Below are 19,855 nucleotides of genomic sequence, written 5' to 3' on the forward strand. Positions count from 1 at the left end.
AATTTGTAACATTATCAATACTGTTCCGACTTTTAGTCTAAGCACAGAAACATACAAAACATTTTTAAGGAGTAAGCATTGGTTATTGACTTTGTCAGCTGGTTCCTTTTCAAAAGCCATTTAAGTTTTCAGCATTTGTGTGAAATTTGCAACTATATCTGTATTGTTCAAGCAAATCAGAAGAGATGATATTGCCTAATATTTTTGCATTCTTAATAAAACCGAGCTATGCACATTTTGCCATATTTCTTGCTCTTTTTTGTGTCTAATCGCCTCATTTGCTTTAAGGGCCTATGCCACTTTTGCTGTTTTTCTTTTCAGTGTCACAAGCTTCATCTTTCCTCATCCATCAGCTAAGTACACTAGTGATGTGCCGTTAATGTGGAAGTGTATGCAACCTGGGCACTGTTTTAGAGAACGGGCTTACAATCTGATGAGAATTCAGATACTCTGAACAAACCTGCTCAGCTCTGTGATTCCCAGAATTTTCTGTTTTAGGATAGCTGGTATGAATCAATTTATGAGTCAAGTCAGTGTGTTATCATCAAGACGTCATCAATGACAGGCGGATAACATGATCTGCCATGGCAACAGGAGGAAATAAGCAGTGTGGATTTGTTGTTATTGGGATCACATAAGAAGACAATAAAACAAACAAACAAACAAACAAAAAAAAAAAACAATACTGCTGCAAATTAGCAAGTTAGCATAGCAGAGACCAAGTTAGTGAATGAATATGGTCTGACAGAGATTCATAGGTGTTTGTACTAACAATCAAGCTCATGCACATGTTACAGCTGTGGTAATGACAGAAAAAAACATTTACCATTACAGAAAAACAGTTTATCCATTGCTGTTGATAACTATTATGAAGAATGAGTTGTATTATAGCATAGAGTAAGGGTGGAGCAGCAGTGATTGACAGCACCAAGACCCCCTTTCTGGCTCTGGTTGGTTGTCTCTGTAACGGATCAGAGAGGTGCCTTTAAAAATAAGACAGGAAAAATGACTGGTCTGCTGCTGGGTTTCTGTGCAGGTTAAGATTCAGGTAACAGTTTAAATCATATCAGGATGTATTTTGGCAAAGGAATCAAAAATAATTATTTAATAAAATAAATATTAAATAAGATATTTCATTACTTTAATATACAAGATGAGACACCACATCACTTATGTCACAAATTAATTTTCTACTATTTATGGATTCCAACATAAGACTATCTTCTTCCCAGATTAAGACAAAGATGTCAGCTGGCCTGAGTATCACCATTACCAGATTTTCTGATATCATGAATTCCTTGAAGTGCAATATCCGGAACATTATTGGTGAGTGATTTAAATGGGACACAATCACAAGAGAGCGATTGTTGGCTCTAATTTAGCAGAATATTTTAGCTACACAGTTTCCATCATATATAGCTACAGCCATGTTTTCAATGAAGCCGTTTGATTTCAAAACAATTGCTATAACATATTTTAGGCTATATTTAAATGTAAAACGATAGCTCCGAAAAATATGCCAAGAACTGTGTCTAATGAATGCGTCTCATCTGCCCAGGAACTGCATGCACAACCATGCTCACAACAGCTGCAGGAATATTTATGCATAATGCAACATTCTGCTGACATAATTTCTGTTTTCAAAATATGGCCATGATTAAAACTGGCAACAAGAAAGTCACCCTGATACATAAGTAAATCAGTGCAAGTCACAAGTGACTCATTTCCTGTCTTACATCACATGCTCAAAATATGGTAATGGTGACTCAGTTGTAGCCTTCACTTCCTCACTTTCCTTCTTGAAATATCATCCTTACATAAAAATATTATATCAGCTCTTCTAGAAACAAAAATGTAGGTCATACAAAAGAGACTTTCACCATTTACCTATGATTCCTTGTTTCACCTCTGGCTTTCAGCTCAGGATTTAAGCTGCAGCGCCAACTTATGCACCGATATATGTGACATAACTGTTGATAACATCCTTTGGATTTTAGTCTGGAAGCAGGGACCAAAAAGGAGAGTCGAAATTCCAAGACAATGGAGGAGACTTTACAAGTGGTCTCAACAGCAGGACCATTCCTCATTATTATTCTCATCAAAAACGCAAACAGCTATTTCATTTATCCAGCATTTTCTAAAAGGATACTTCCGTTTCATTCTCAGTACAGCATCAGTTTAAAACTTGCTAATTTTAAGTTTTTGCCTGAGGTAAAAGAAAACATCTTTTAAAAAATGCTTAATATTGATGATGTTGTGCGTCTGTGAGGATAAGCTGCTTTTATACAGCTGAATTTCCAAAGTTGCTCTCATTCTTATATTTTGTCTTTAGATGTCAGAATGAAAATAAATTCCTAAACTGGCCGAGAAGTGGCCTCTCAAGCCTGAATTTTTAATCCCTTGTTTAATCTAGACAAAGATTAAACATGACAAAAGATGGAATTTTAAAAAAATGTGGATCCAATCGGCATTCACTCACTCCCAAACAAAGGCACGCTCCAGCAGGACTCCAACGCAACTGGACTTATAGGGTATATTCAGATCAGCCCTGTTTAGTCTGCTTTAATCAAACTTTTGTCTTTAAGGTCTGGGAAGGTGTGAATGCATACAACTTTAATCCAAGTCAAATAAGCAAAGTCTGATACAATTAAAAACTCAGGTCTTAGTTTGGCTGAAAGAAAATCTGATGCGGTTTGAATTTATATGTGGATGCAAAACGCTCCTCAAGCAGGAAGCTGACTGTAGCTCAGGGCTTTCTGGTCAAAATATAATACTCCGCTCTGCGAGTTAGCAGAGCTGTTGTGTTGGTTGCCATGGCAACGGGTCTGTGTAAGTGTGTGGAGACTAAAACTGACACAGAAAGCAAGAAAAGGAAGAATATAAATGATTTAAAATTGTTTCACACCTATTTATCAGTGTTATATTCCCTTTGCTGTGGCGCATTGCAGCCGCTTTAATTTTTAAGCCATCAATTAACAACAGAAACTGAGCAAATTGCCTTGTTTGTTATGGATATCACCACATTCTACAAACAGTCATCAAATAGGATAAAATATTTCAGAAAGCACAGGTGGCTTTTAACAGCAGTAGTTATGTAAAATCAAATTATTAACCAAAATAAAAGAGAAATTTGCTAGGGCCTCTCTTGCATATTGATACGAATTGATAGAAAACAAACTCTTTATAGATTTATATCCACAGAGAATACATTTTTTTACATATCAGAACATCAGTAATTTTCTCAGCTTTAATTTATACCATATTTTATAGAAATCAGGTAAGAAATGAGGGCATTGGGCATGCTGTGATGGCGCAGGGGGTTAGCACGCCCCACGTTTGGAGGCCTCAATCCTCGACGCTGACATTGGAGGCAGGCGAGAAAGAGATGTTCATGTGCACTGATGGGAAGCTGACGCCAGGCGTCGAGGCCAATTGGGGAAAAAAAAACAAACTGTGGAGGACAAAGGCTTCTCAGCCTCTCTGAGGGAAGCTGACAACTGACTCACCTGACTTAGCCACGGTGTCATTTGGAAAACTTAGGTCATCCTCTGCTACCCAGGAAAAGTTCCAGTACCCTCTGGGAATCCCGCCAGCATTCCTATTGTCCAAAGATTCACCTGCAGTGACAAAAAAATTTTCCATCAGCTCATAAGATATGAGACAAATAAAATATGACACTATAGAACAGCTTATAGAAGGCATTCAGCAACTGATAATGCTCTTTTTTATTTTGTACTTGTAGTGACTGTTAAAAACCACAGACTAATTAATGAAACAACAGCAGACCTCTGTACAAGAAACATTGAAAATTAAAAGAGAACATAATGCTGCACCCAGCAGTACAACCTCTATAGATTCATTTCGCTAAACTCGAACAGTATCTCAGTGGAGATGAGTTAGAAAAGTTCAAAGAGCTACATAAATTGGTTATTGGATATCAATATACTGCATAATTACCTGAGGGCAAGTTAGCCTAATTTTGTCTGACTTCATCTTCACTTTCCAAACTCAAAGACTAATTATCGCAACATCGAACTGAACTCTGATACTGTAAAGTAGATGTAAAGACTTTTCTCCTATACTTCATGGATAACCCCATCCCCTTCACATCTCACACACACAAATGCTCTCATTTTGTCCTTCACTCACAGACAATTAGAGTACAGTCAGACTAATATGCTAGTGACAGAAGAGGAGACTCCTACATAAATCCTGCAGCCATTTTAAATGATCTTTAAAGAGCAATTGACTGTAACTGCTGCCTTTCACGGTCTGAAAGCACCATGTCTTTGTTTATTTAGGCAAAATTAGTGAAATAATATAACTTTTTTTTGTGTGCAGCATACCTCAAATAACACTGAGGTAAAATTCTGGCAATGGTCTCATCCATTATTTGCCATCAAGGTCTGACTGTCTAGACTGGAAACAGATTTAATGGATTTTGAGGACGACCACTGTCCAGTAGATTAGGAGCTCAGAAATCCTTGTCAGGAGAAATCAACAAAGAATTTCTACATATATGTCATTTTAACATTTCAAATCTTTCTCAAATTGCATGGTTTTCTTTAACTATCTCCATTTTTAAGTATTATCCATCTATTTTCAATAGTGTGTCCAGCCCTGGCCAACGGTACTCAACTCAACAGTAAGTGTTTGAAATATGGACACAAAGGTATGCTCCAATGTGACATTGATTGCAAACACACATTCAAATGGTTTTAAAATGAGTAAAGAAGGCAAACAAAGTTTCTTGAATCCTAATTCTAATCCTTTGTTATGGAAACCATGTTATAGAGATTTGAATGTAATCTATCAATTCTCCCAAGAGGGTCAAATATCAGTCAGAAATGTGTTAGAATCTTGGGGGTGACTGCAAAAAATTATTTCTCTGCACTATTTGATTCACCAAATATTATTGGCTGTGTACCTTTATATTTAAAACAACATGTATATATTTTACTGTTTAGATTTGAAACAATTGGTAATTTTACGAAGTTTTATAATGCTAAAAGTTTGTATGTTCAATGCATCTGAAACTGGCTAACATACAGTTTGTGTTACTTGAATATATCTTTAAATCTAATGGAATAATCAAACCACAGCTTTTTCTATACAGCGCAATGGTTTTACAAATAAAAAAGATAGCAAAATGCAGCTTGCTCAACAGATGAGTGAACCTGAGCTTGACGAATTGTGAAAGTTTATTCCTTAATTAAAAATGTTCCAGCATTAAACATCAACTGATAACATGTCCAAGAAACGTAGCAAAAATATAGAGTTGGCTCCTGTGAGCTTTAAATTATTTATCAGTTTGTGTTTCTGTTTGGTGCATGGAACCGAGGAGGCTGGAGGTTTTTAATGTCTTTCAAAATATATTCATAGAAAACATAAACACAATCTCCTCCACACATTCAGGGGAGAGTTAATAGTGTTACTTTTTTCGACCCACACCCAGAAATCTTTCAAATACAGAATGGATTGATGCATAAAGATAGAGTCACACTGTCACATTAATATCCCTATGCATGAACATACACCCTGCTCTATCTTTTTGACTCTAGTATGAGCAATACATTGTCAAGCAAAGGAAAAGTGTTTTCTGTTCGCTTTTTGACAACAACGTAATTCCATCATACAGATTCTGTATGATGGTTGGATTTCCAAATGATTTCCTAACCCTAGACATCTCAACAGGACAAAATGTTTTATTTTTAATGATATTGTGCATTGTTCCAAAAGATCCCCAGAAACCTAAAAACTAGAAAACAAAACCAGTGTAGAAAAATAGAAAGGTTCACAAGACAGCAGAGGAACAAATAGTTTTTTTTTTTTTTTCTAGAGAGTACTATATATGATGTATGTGGTGCTCGTGGCCTCTGTTTCATAGCAGTGCAGTGGTCCAGAAAAGAAGCCAATTGTCCATGAAAAGTGGAAGAAGGGTAAGTGCCCAGGTAGTAGATTTTCTTCTCTTCTATGGCTTAGAGATGGACCATAAGGATCCTGGAATGCTTTTCTTCTCCTCAGGATAACTGGGAATTCTCTTTTGTTGCTTCTTGTATGTTAGTAAATTTCTTATAGGCTTGTTGACAAAAAAAGTTGTTTATGTGAAGTAAAGTGGAATGATGTATAGAATAAGTATTCAAAATAGTTTTACATCTCTTAAATTCTGAGTAATAACAGTTTTACAACAACTACCATATGGAGAAAAGTGCCTTTCATTGCCATGGCATCTTTTTGACCCTAAAAAAGACACCAATTGTCCATTAAAAACGTGAAGGTTTTTGCCTCCTCTTCTGTGTATGTCATCAGTTCTTTATTCTGATTTTTTTACTGTAACCTGGTAAAATTCTAGAACATTCAAGCAATTATAAAGCTAACTAAAAGTTTTATTTGCTGTGATTTTGAAATGACAAAATTCACCCTGGTTTAATCTTCAAATGATCAAGAAATGCTTTAGAATCCCTCTGTTCAATCTTTGATCTGAAAAAAGCTGCATGTACTAGACGAGGTTCTGTCACCTCAAACATAACTCTTGTTTAGGGTTTTGGGGTATTGTGTGAAGCCATCCCTCTTCCAATGATTACATCGAAACAGGTCAGTATTAGTCATGGGAAATCTTGTAGCTAATATAGGTTGGCACTTAGGTACAAATTTTCTATCACGTTATGCACCGTTTCATATTTTAAATTCTTTATTACATATAGTTTATGGAATAACTTATTTTGTTTTGTATACACGCCTTGGTATTATTTGATTATTTGGATTTCTATGTGTAAATTTCATGTCAACACTTATTTTCTCCACTCTGGCATAAAAACCTTGGCTTACTGAAAAAGAATTAGACTTGACGAAGGCATTTGGAAACGCAATGAAACACAACAGCAGTATCAAGCAATTTACACCTAATTAAAAAGGAAATGAGGAAGCAATTCCCCCCTTTTACCCTGCTGCGTTTTCATATGCTCCGGATCTCGACGTCCCAATTGTCCTCTTCTTTCCCCATTAATTAAAGATTTACCAGGGGATACATACATTACTGCCTAAATAAATTGATCACCTGTCCAGCCCAGTGATGCACCATTAAATGCCCGTCAAAGTCCAACAACGTCACATCAGTCGACAGAGTCCTGGAACTGGCTGCTCTCTTTCTACTACAAAAGGCCTCATTGATTTCCATCAGCAGACTAAGGCTTTCATCAAGGCCTTCACAAAGTGCCACACAAACTCTTAAACCACAACAACATTCACACACGTTACTGCACAACAATTAGCACATGTTTCACCCTATCATTCCCTGCAGATATATGGCACTGGTTTCATCTCCGAAACATGAGGTTGCTAACAAACGTTAATGCAGTTGTCATGTTTCTCCAAGACTGAAGTCTAAGAGGTTAAGCAAAGCAGACAGATTTAGGTGTTCTTGTTAATATGCCACCTTTTGCGTTTGCCGTTAGCTTTAAGTCTAGGGAAGCGTTTGTCATGTTCTTGGCACAAACCCGGTCTTGTAAACAAGCAGAGATTTTTTTACTCCAGTTGTAGAATGCAGCCTATTAACTCAGAGGGCTGCCCATGAAACTCAACTTAAGGCCTCCAGTACAGAAGGAGGCCATTCCAGTCAACTGGCTTCTTCCTCTCACAGAGCTGTCAGGGGACTTTAAAGGCAAGACAGAAACAGGAATCACAGCCTGCTGAAAGGAATTCACTAACATAATGAGGGTTATATGAGAGAAAAGTGGTGCTGAAAGGAAAGGTGAACATTAAAATCAAGAAAGCAGCAGTTTTACATAAAAAATGTGCTTCTCGTATATGACTAAAACATCAAAGGCGTCTTTAACTGTCTGTCGGGTGATGAATGTATAGCTTCTCATGCAGTGAATTCTGCTCTGATCATGCCATACTTCAAAACCAGCATGCTCAAGATTAATAGCATCAGAGGACTGTCTCTGACTGTACTCCAAGAGGTTAAAAATGTTAATTTCTGTATGTTGTACAAGAAAATGCTGTCTCAAAAGAAAAAAAAAAGAACTAAAGATTTCATCAAAGAAATAAATCAATTTATTTCAGCACAACATTGGCTGGTCTTCCTTGGCGCGCTCTAATGAAAATTATTTTACTCTTGCACACTGATTGGCCTCTCTTTGAAGCTATACAACACCAATCAAGCCAACAGCGTCACATCTCTCCACAAGAAGCCTCATTTTCAGAAATGCTTGCAATGCATAACAAATGACTCATCAAAAGAGAGACATCTACAGTAAAGAGCCAAGAATCTCAATTTTAATGAAGACATTCATTTAAATGCCCAACAGAGGACAATGATTTGGAGCAGGTCATACTCTTTGGCTATGACTGCTAAATTTCCATAGAGGTAACTGATCTAAATCAAATTTTTGTGGCTGGCGTTGGTAATGGGAATATTAAATCTTGTTTTTGATCACTCGTGTGGTTTTATAAATCAATTTAGCTTGACTTGATATTAATAAACCACAATAATCTACTGGGGTCCTTGTTATCTTTAGTTTACTGGTCAAACACACTTTCATAGATAACTGTTTTGACCGGTCACACACGTGTAAGGTTTGTTTCATGCTTTATTTTTTTTTCCATTTTATTTTATTTTTTTGTATTGTTTTGTGAAAGTACAATTTCTTAGTATAATTTTGAATAACAGCACTATCTTGGAAGTTATGGGAGCAACTTTTTTTGCTCAAAAGGTAAATATGTATGAAAAAGAAAATGGAGTCTAGATAATTATAAAATATATTTTATCCCAATATGCAAGTTTTAGAACAACAAATTGAACAAAACACCAAAGTTTTTAACTTTTTTTTGAGAGTGGTATCTCATTATCCAACAACCCGGCATTTATTTTATTCAGTGTGAAATACTCGTCATTAGTCTAACACGATTGTCACACACATTAGTCCTGAGGTTTCTCTGCAATAAAATTCCTGAAAAGAACATATCCTGTTACTTTCATAGGGAGTTATATTTTGATATCTTGCAATCCCGAGTGAATATGAAAAAGCTCAGTGTACTAACTCATGTGCCCTAGTTCCACACACTCAAATTTAGCTGCAGAGTTTAAATATTTTAAAGGAGTTCGAGGCAAATTTCAGTAAGGAAGTGATGCAGCAAGCAGAGTTTCAGAGATTAAAGTAATTCCCACAGAAATTAATGAACTTCCAGGAGACGCTCATAGAATCCCTTGCAAAGATTCCTTTTGGCTCCTCCATCAGTTTCAATCAGTATTATGGGTACATAATGTCATCAACCAAAACAGAGTACTGAATGATAGTGCAGGAATCATGCAAAAAAAGAGGAAAAAATTCATTTTTTTTTACAAATATGAAGCTTGAAAAGCATACAGAAAGTTAAGTAAACAGAGTTCTCCTGTGTGTTATATAACCTCAACACGAATACCGTAAATCATCATACATCTAGTTGAGAAGACCATCTTTCAGACCAAAAATACAACAGACACCAGAGATTAGGCTATGGAGAAGATTAAAGCAGGGTTAGGTAATAAAATAATATAAAGAAAAACTTTTAACATCTCACAAACCTCTGATCAATTAATAATCTGAAACTGCAGTAAGTATTGCAAAAACAAACCTAATCAGAAAGACTGTTCACATAAGCTGACAGTTTTAGAAAGGAGAAGGGACCAGTCGTCCAGCGTAACCCTGGAGGAGATCCACAATCTGTTGAAAGGACAACTATTCGCCAGCACACTACAAACCTGTTGAAATACATGTGGAAGAGCACCCACTAGTCAAAAGACCTAAAAGATAACAGCATCATGCTGATGTCAGTTAATAGGAAAATGAATGAAGCGAACCTGTTAGAGACTGCAAAAGATTTTGAAATTGAGCTTTGTCTCTCTGTAGGGCTGCCACCCAAAACATAAAGTCAAAGATGTAAAGGGACAGATCAAATCAAAGCACAGACATGTGTTAGTATGGCCCACTCAAAATCCGTTGATTTCAATCTGTTGAAATATGTGAATGACTGCAAATAGCACTATAATATGAAAACATGTCTTTCTGAAGTAAATTCAAGTCTTAAACTTTAGGTTTTGTGTGACTTGCTTACACTAGTGCTGCGACTGCAGTGTTGCATGTAACTTAAAGAAGTACAGTTTAGTCTAACTAAAAGTTTTGAGAGGTGTAAGAAAATCATTTAACCACACTGACAGTTTCCTCTCTTCAGTTTTGGCAAATTTATCTAAACTTCTTTTTAAAATATATTCAAGCATATTGCTGGAATGAAAAAAAAAAAAGAAAACGACATTCTAAGTAAAAAGTAAACAGAACTTGGCAAGAGAACTGAAAGGGCTTGGAAAAAATAAATTAAAAAATTCTGTAATATTAAAGAACTTTAACATGGCAGTATGGACTCCTCTAGCAGAGCTTGCCAACATTTAATGTGCAGCTTGACTCTCAAAGGAAACAACAACTGAAAAAGAAGCTGGCAGAACAGACGTCTGGGTTATTTCCACAATTTGGTCACCAGGTGGGGATCCACATGTAATTTCCACATTTTTTGGAACAGCAGCAGGCTGTCTGTCTGGTTGCCAACAGGAGGCAGACTCACATGGCCTCTCATGCCCAAGCACAAAAACATCCCAGCTTTGGTAGACATAAGCCGGTTTCTGTCCTCACTGTGATTTCGCTGATATTCTAACAGGAGACGCATTCCTGAGTGAAACCAGGCTTAAAGCTTATCAGGGTGTTTCACGGTTGGGACGAATAATGCGTTCAAATCACAATGTAACCCTCTCCTCTAGTGTTGTGCTGGTCAGGGAGATTCATTTTAGGTCAAGCCTAAATGAAATTATGTTCACAGAAGCAAAAATCTCTGTAAAATGTCATAATTTCATGTTTTTCCAAGCTCAACTTTTCAGTCATCAGTCCATTTTTCCACCTATTATCAAAGTTAAGATACAAAGGTTGAGTATAAAATGAAAAATTTCTCCTAAAATTTCTCCATCCACAGAATGGATGAATGGAAAAACTGCTGGACGGAGGCACAGAGGGACAGATAGATTAATGGACAGACAAGTTAAATGAAAGGATGAATCAACAAATGAAAGAATAAATTGCTTCATGGACATATAAAGATATTGATAAAAGGACAATAGATGATTGAGAGTAGGACAAATAGGTAGACGTATAAATTAACCCTCTCCAGGCAGGGGTTGCAGATTTGCAACAACTTAAACAGTCTTCAAATAATTTGAGCCTGAGAGGGTTAATGAATAGATGGGTAGATGTACTAATGGATAATGGGGAGGCAGAGATCACTAGATTGAGGGAGGAGTAGATGAATAGATGTATGGAAAGAGGCTTGGATAAATGGATGAATGAATGGCTAGGTGCCAGTATCGGGGACAGATAAACAGATGAACTGATTGGATAGATAGACCCATTTCTGGATAAATGCATTATTTAGACGTCAAGTCCATGTGCAAACTAATGTAATGTTTGACTATATCTTATTTTTCCATAATCATTCAGACCTGGACAAAACTTCTGTTAAACGGTGAGCTTTCCCAGAGCCCAAAGAAATCAATAATACTGAAAAAACTAATCATTTTTAAATATTCTGTCTGTTGTGGCCTGACTTACTGAACAAAACTCTGACAAAAAAACACACTTTGATTTTCAAATAATGCCGAGGGATAAGCAGAACGGTTTCCCAAGGTGTGAACTAGAAGCTGGAATCAATGCCATGATCGTCACATGAAAGACTTCAGATGCTAAGGCGAAAAAAAACTAGACAGCTGTTCAGTTATCCCAAACCTTGTTTGAGATTGAACTACATTTTGTACTTCTCAGATTCTGGAAGTAGAGCAGAAAGGAATAGAAACCAACTTGCTTGTGACGTTAGCACAGCCAGAATAATTAGGGAGTCATGTCATCTGGTGGTGTTGGTCCAGTGTGTTTTGCAAATCATAACTACCTGGTTAATGGCTATGGTGCTGGTGTTCTTGACTGGCCAGCAAACTGCTCAGATCTAAGCCCAGTCAATGAAATATTTTCAAGGAGAAGATGAGACACAACAGACCCAACAATGGAGCTGAACAGAAGGCCACCATCAAAGTGATATCTATTGAATCTCAGCAGAATCACAGACTGATAACCTCCATGTCACACTACATTGATGTAGTTATACGAGACACAACAAAGCACAGGGAGCATGTAAAATTCAGTACAGAGACTTACTTTTCAATGGACCAATATTTGTAAGTAAAAATCCTGTATTGTCTTATGTAATGTTTTGATTTCTCAAGAAACTAAGTTGCAAGCATAAATAATCAAATCTAACATAAATAAATGCATGAAATTTATTACCCAGAATGCAATGAATCTGGATAACACATGAGTTTAATTTCTGAATTTGACTGTTGAAATTAATTAAATTTATGCTGACATAGTAATTTGTTGAGATGCACTGGTTTTTACTTGGATGTACAGCCTGTAAAACCACGACACCTCAGTCTATTTCTCTGGACGTATATTTCTTTGGAGTGTGGAACAACACACATGATAGCACAACTCCTGTAAATTGTTAGTGTAGAAACAGCAATGAGTATGTTTCTGTATGTGTGTGTATGTGTGTGAGGCCTGTGATTGACCTACCCTGAGTGAAACCTGCCTTTTACCAAATTTTAAATTGGATAGTCTGGGAGAGAGCTGGTCTCCTCCAGCTGATGGATGGCTTCTGCCTTTGAGTACAAACATAGCCATGAAGTTGCTTGTGTAACTCTTTGACAATGCAACGAGTGAGAAAGAGCTAGTGCTTAGATTTTTTATCATTTCAAATTACTGAATGTTTTTTTTTGTTGCGTATAAAAAAAAGAACTGAAATCCAACTACTTTTCATAATCGCAGATGTAGGTGAATATGGTTTTGTTTTGTATTCAGTCTAATATAAAGTCCTAAAATAAGGATGACAAACGTATTGATTTAAATTCAGGACTACTTTGCATTACCTCTCTGAAGATGTAGAATCATCAATCCACATACTGCTGCTGGAGAGTTAAGAGTAAAGAAGCTCTTCACTGGCTGAGTATTATACCTGGAATGCTTCAAAACAAAAATCTGTCTGAAATATAACGAATCATAATGGCTCTAAAGCACAATATTAGCTTTAAAATCACATAAAAACTTGTTTTTCAATCTTTTAAAACAGCATCTATCGCCTTTTCTGCATTCCAGGCTTTCTTCAGAGAACCAGATGAAATGCAAACATTATTAATACAAGTGCAGTCCTCTCAAAAACCCTGTTGCTGTGACCTTTCGAGAGCTTTGTAAAGCGCTGCTGTATGTCCATGTATCACAGTCAATTGCACACCTTTCTATTTCTCTTTTTTGCAAAGTTAAAGTACCAATTTAACGGTCACTGGTGCCTTGGAAATATCTGCATGCAGCATTAAAATATAGAAAAAAATATACATTTATTGTTCTTTTGTCTGTTATTTTGGAAAATTAATCTTATTCTGATTGTCAGTTCTTTAACGTCAAAAGGAAAACGTCCTGTAATTTAACTATCAATCTCATGCAGGAGAAAAAAAAAAATCCAGAACATACTCTTTGTTGCACCACATTATATATAAAGTCAGCAGCACCTTTGTTCACAGCATCATTAGAGTTTTTGCTTCTACCATTGGACCAATTGGTTCACCTCTGGCTCCAGCAGAACAATGTTAATGCAACTGCTCGATTAGACATCATCAACAGCAAGAATTGAAAAATAAGGCCAGGGGTGGCAGCAACATAATCTCAACAGGACAGCATGTCAGAGAAATAAGATCTCTTTTGGTTTCCAGTAAATGTTAATGTGGAGCACAGATGAAACCAACTATTCTTAGTTACATCAGAAGCTAATTGCCGTAATGCAGAGAATAAATTAGGGGGAAATAGAAAATAGCATATAGGGTCATTAGAACCTTTTGAGAGCTGGAAAAAATGTATTGAAACAAAGCAACACTATTTCTATTTGCGCAATCTAAAATGCGCAAAAATACCACGGTTTAATTAGGTATTAGCTTAAGGCATCACTGTTTAAACTCTTAATCAATCACTTTTCACTTAGACAACAGCTTGGAAGAGGCTTGAAAATAAAATGACGTTTTCAGTTCCCTGTCTGAACTAGACTTGCATCTCTTTCTCCTGCTACGTGACAGTTGTTTGAGGATCACCTCTTCCATTCTCACTAATGCCGGCACATCTCAGTGAAAACTAAATTACAGAATGAAGGAAAAATTTTCAAACATGCTGGGAAAGGCATTCTTTCATTAGACAGCTATGACTTCGATGATGTCTCCGCCGCGAGTCACGGATCTAGAGAGAAAATATTATTGAAAGGTAGACAATCAAAACTCCTCTGAGCTGAAATGCCCGACTCTGCCAGCCTCCCTGCACTGCAAATCAATTACAGCAAAACACAGTAACACACGTACACTCATTTTGTGCTCAGCCCCTCAAATTTTGGCAACAGCTGTGCCACATGTTTCCCCCCACAATCCAACCAGAAAGAGTTCCAGCTGCATAAAAGTGGACATGATTTGCCACTGTCCCTGTAATCAGTGGAGTTAATGTGACGCAGGAAAGCTTTTAAAAACTGAAACAGTACTCCATAAATCCAGCCTGACTCCTGACCTGCCATTTCCCCTCTCTACTGTTTTCGCCACTATCTGCTTGTTTGAGCCCTCTCCAGTCTCCACAGTTGCACACAAACACACACATTATCCCTTTTTGTGAGGTAGTCAGTCCATCCAGCTACCTCTTCACACATGCAGCTGCTCTTTATTCTGTGCCATTCCACTCCTCTACTGCAGGGCAAGCCGCAGCTAGTAAATCATCTCCACAGCTTGTTAACAGTTTGTCCCTTGACATTTCTTCGGCAGAGTTGTGCAAGTGGATATGGTGCTGCGTTTTAAAACCCCTTAACATGCTTTGTGTTGATTTTAGTTTCTAACTGAAAAACATTTGAGCAGAGTAGGTTTTAGAGTGAACATTACAAGCCTGATGCAATGTTTGGCTACACTGATCAGAGAATTAAGCATTTTTCCACAACTATAATCAAAACCATGCAGAAATAAGATTTAGCATAAAGATTGTATGATTCTGTAAAGATTCCTCAGTGCTACATGCTTTCCAAGAATAAGAAAATAATAACCGCAAAAAATATGAATATATATTATAGGATAAGTGTCTGGATAAAAATTGAGTCTTTTCCTCATGAATCAATACAAGTGGTTAAGGCATGGTTTTGTTTAAAAGCACAGCTTGGATGAGTAATGTATTCTTGAGCTGTCATTTCATGCACAGTCTCACTGCCTCCGCTTGCAGCTGAAAATAAGCACAGAGAGAGCTACAGGATTTCATAAAGATGTTTGTGCTTTTTTGGCTACATTAATTATCTACAAACATTACGTCACTGTTTTATTTACAGCCCTTCTCACATTTACTGTTATTAGGAACACCGTAGACAGATGGTTTTAAAGTGAAACATCATAGTTTCTTTATAAGCTAGATGAAAATATTTCATTTTGTAACTCAAAAAATCAAGAATGGTTAAAAAAAAAACAAACGCACAAGTCAATAGCTAAATGTGATGCAAACAAGCAGAAACTGTGAGTTTTTGATCATGGGGGTTTTAGCTGAGATACTGGCTTCTTTATGTGCAGAAGTTCTAGTTTCAACAGTTTGGTAAGCACATTTTTTCTAATGTTTCACAGACATTTTGAATCAGAAAAGCTATACATTTCTGGTATCGTGACAGAGCTGGACTAAAAAGAAAATACCAAGTCACGTGAATTTAAAAAATACAAAGAAAGCATTTTTGGTCTGATCTAATAATATTTTCCATCTTTGACTGCCTGAACCTATGCTGTTCACTAGGAGTTAAAATGCTTAAACAATGACAAGCAGCTTCTCGTTTGCTCAGAGCAAAAATAAATATATGCTTACAAGCACTGTTGATAATAAGTTTGTTTGTTGATGTTAAAACCATTTAATGTAATATTTGGAAGAATGAATTAAGATATGCTATTGCTCTATTAATAGATAATATATTGTAATTTTTCATTGCGCGTACATCTACATTTAATCTAATCTTTCAAATTAGACTAAGGAAGCTTTTTACTTCACTAGGATGGGATGGAATGTTCCTGGGAGGGCAGAAAAACTACATTTTTGCTTGTGATTAAAATATGGGATATTTAACATTGGACTCTTTGTTTTCAAAACCCAGTGCAATTATTACCCTTAGCCCAAGAGTTAAAGTGTATGGAAAAAAAAAAAAACATTGTTTTGTATCTTGTTCCACTTCAAACAGTATATCTGTAGCATGTTGTTTTTTCTCTCATTATCTTAATTTCTTTTGTTACTTCAAATGCATTTTTGCTTTTTTATTAGGCCTGCAACACCTATGAAGGGGCTCGGAAAGCAATAGGCATTTTATTTCAACCCTCCTGATGTCAGTTTGTGATTTTTGTAATAATTAGACACAAACACAGACAGAGGTTTGGAGGATTAACAATGTTTAACAACTATGTCCTTATAAGAAAGTAAGTAGTTTTATAACATTCCTACTATTAGGGTACAACTTCAGGGAATTTGGGAAATTTAGGCCAAATCTGCAATCGACCTTGGATAGTTGAGTAATGAAACGACACTGCTTCAGCAACCTTTAGTCTTCAACAGCTGATGTGTCCACATAAATCTGAACTTGAATTTGGTGACCTTTGCCAATTTCTAAAGTATTTAGTTACAGCTGCTAAGAATGATTAAAATTGCAACGTACATAAAAAGAAGACCTATAAAACTTGATGTGAGCTTTAAATATTCAGAGCCATTTTATATGGGCCATTGCACTATAGAATCATGTACTAGGATTTAACTAATCGTAAAAAAAGAAATCCACATCGACATTGTACAGGAAGAGTTGGATGACCTGAACCAACCAGTTTGTATTTGCAACCGTTCTCTAACAAATAATCTTCAAACAATTTAAAAAAAAAATTGCAAGAATAAACTGCTTCAAACTAGTTAAAATAAACAAACAACACATAGCCTAGTGGGGGAGCAAGAAAAGCCTGGTAGCCCGCCAGGCTTAAATTACGCTGGGGGTAAAATACTAAATGCTCATAAATACCAGACACAAACCCACGTCATGCACTATATATTTGAAACACAAGAGCCTCAAATTGAAATGTGAAAATATGAACGTGTGGGGAACGCAACCATATTCGTTAGAACTGGTTTGTCATCTGTGTTGTAAACAGAAAAACTTAATTGCAGAGCTCCTGTTCATCTGGCTATGTTTAGGACCATTACACTCGCACACAGCCCAGGCGTGTAGCTACTCACTGTTTGGCATCAATTTTCAGATATTGATCTGTGAGGGAAACCCTTGGGCAAGGTAATTCTCACACTTTTCTCCTGCCACCTCCCCTGACTCCTCAAATCTCATCCCACAGTCACTTTCACTTCACTCTGGGGGTGAGGAGGAATCCCTCAAGATTCTTCTGTTACCGTCTGTCAGTATTGCTATTGTCAGTGTCGCAGTGATGCATTAGGTCACTCTTCATTGGTCTCATACACCTGAGACGAATGCACCCGTACCTAATCTCTCTGTGATCCATACACACACTCACACCATTGTATATACATCCTCCATCAAAGGTAATTTTCTTCTGCAAATAACTATATTCATGGCCTGTGGGACATTATTGATCAAAGGATCTCCTTCACACTTTAGTTTTATTCAGCCATTTCTTTTTTAGGAGAACATCTGCAGTAGCTATCAGTAACTATAAGGGAATGAGAACAGACAATTGGTTGATAGTATGCATTTTATTCAGAGATGTTTTCCAGTTTCCCCCCACATATTTGTCAAAATTATCCTAAAATGTCATATTAGATCACTCAAAAAGTATCTCATTTATTTTGTTGTAAAAACATGGGTTCTTGTGGTAATTGCACAACAAATACATCAAATACTGTGTCCCCTGGATCTTGGGGACACAGCATCAGCTATCTGCAAAACCCTGCCAGGATATTCGTGTTCATTTGGATTGACGGATGGACATTGATATGATAGAAATTCAGACAATTTTTGCTCTTTGAGTTCATCACAAGGTTGTTTGCTTCTCCTATTTTAGGACATGTTGAAGTGATGGTAGAAATTTAATTTAGAAGTAGGTTAAAAGTCAAACTTGGTGAAAGCAAAGAGATATTTAAAAAAACTACACACGAATAAATAAAGAAGGAGGAAATAGTTTTATTCAGACCCGTTTGAAGCTGTGAGTTTCTTGCTGAAACCCACACTACTAGTTTGCAAATATGAAATACCCTCTTTAAGTTTCTGTATATTAAAAAATCCTCTAACCTGTGTCACGGAGTGAGAACTGCATTAAACAACCAATCCTGTGGCAATAATGTTTAAAGACTACTTCGTATGTTTATGACACTACAGCTACTTCATCTTTTCTGAACAATTACCGAAACTTCATGTTTTCAACTGAATTGGATCTTGAAAAAAATCAGTTCAAGTCAGCCACATGCTATGACAGATATTGCAGGTGTTTATAAGAATCTACCAGAGTCCACTATTGGATCGTATTAAGGAACCCTGCTCAGGTCTGGTGACACATACTTCAGTCTAAACCTCCACTCTCCCAGCAACCAGGCACCTTTAATTAATATGTTGTTTGTGGAGGTTTGTGATAGGTGATAGGTTTGTGGAGAGGACTGTGATGCACATCTACAGCGTGACATGGGGCAAGCATGACGATGGTCAAACTCTGAATCTGGAGCGCATCAGGTGGCAGAGAAACACAAACCAAGCACTGGAAGGCATTTAATGTGTTTTTATGTGCTTGTTGGAGAACAAAAAACAGCACATGCTTTTCTCTTTGGGTGAAAATATAGAGCAAGACAGTACATAAACAAACCGGTGTAGGCAGGGTAATTATGTTTCACCTGCATGATCTTCTCTGACGAGTAACTGCAAACAGAAGCTGGTGTCCAGGTTGATAAAAGTAGCAATGTGAATTACAAGAAACAATTTCATAAAAAGTTTAACATGAGTATATCTATATAGGTCAGAATAGTTTCCTTCTTTCTTGCCTTCCTTCCTACCTTAATGACTCAATAACTGAAGTTGGGATGAATCTTGTTTTCTTAGTTTTGTTTGTATTTGTCAGCAGCTTTTGATGTTGATCGAACTACAGTAATTGACCATTTAAAAAAGCTGCCTGCCAGTGGTTCATGTTCTTCTATGTATACCCAAAATTTTATGTGGCAACTGGAGAGACTGACTCTGAGAGCTGATGTGTACCACAGGTGTCAATAGTCAAACCTTATCTTTTCTCTTTGTATACACTTCTCTTTGGTCACCTCATGCAAAAATGTTGCTCTTTCATATCAATGTTTTACTTATGATACACAGTCATACAAATCTACCCATCCCTAATCAAGATTGAGGTTTGTGATTTGCATGCATCTCTTTGGATTCCTGAATGAAAACTCATCCATAAACAAGGAGAACATGCACTCTCAAAACAGTGGCCCTGGCTTTCTCTCTGCAGGGATGCAGTGCAATAGAGATTAACAAACAAAACCCTGCACAGACCTAGGCAAATGAAAAGGTTCTTCTTCTTCAATTCAATTCTCTTGGAATGTTTTGCAGAACACAATGAATTTAGAGATCAATACAGAATAGTAAAAATCAAAACAAAATGAATAACTTCTAGGGTTACAGCAGCAATAATATTTCTGCTGGAGAAATGAATGACATAGTCATTGAATTAGTTCTGGTATGCTAATTACATTTTTCCTCA

At 36.7% G+C, this 19,855-nt stretch overlaps 1 protein-coding gene across 2 annotated transcripts in view; it reads right to left on the bottom strand.

Annotated features, from left to right (window-relative positions):
• Positions 1-19,855, bottom strand: part of alk (ALK receptor tyrosine kinase) — a 357,833-nt gene that overhangs the window by 207,545 nt on the left and 130,433 nt on the right. For both annotated transcript variants that reach the window (XM_055038127.1, XM_055038126.1), the window contains exon 2: positions 3,507-3,617. In XM_055038127.1, coding sequence (XP_054894102.1) covers positions 3,507-3,617 — 111 coding nt within the window. The remainder of the gene's footprint in view (positions 1-3,506; positions 3,618-19,855) is intronic.

This window comes from Poeciliopsis prolifica, unplaced genomic scaffold (assembly GCF_027474105.1).
Source record: "Poeciliopsis prolifica strain line A6 unplaced genomic scaffold, Auburn_PproV2 SCAFFOLD013, whole genome shotgun sequence".
In the NCBI taxonomy this organism is placed as follows: domain Eukaryota; kingdom Metazoa; phylum Chordata; class Actinopteri; order Cyprinodontiformes; family Poeciliidae; genus Poeciliopsis; species Poeciliopsis prolifica.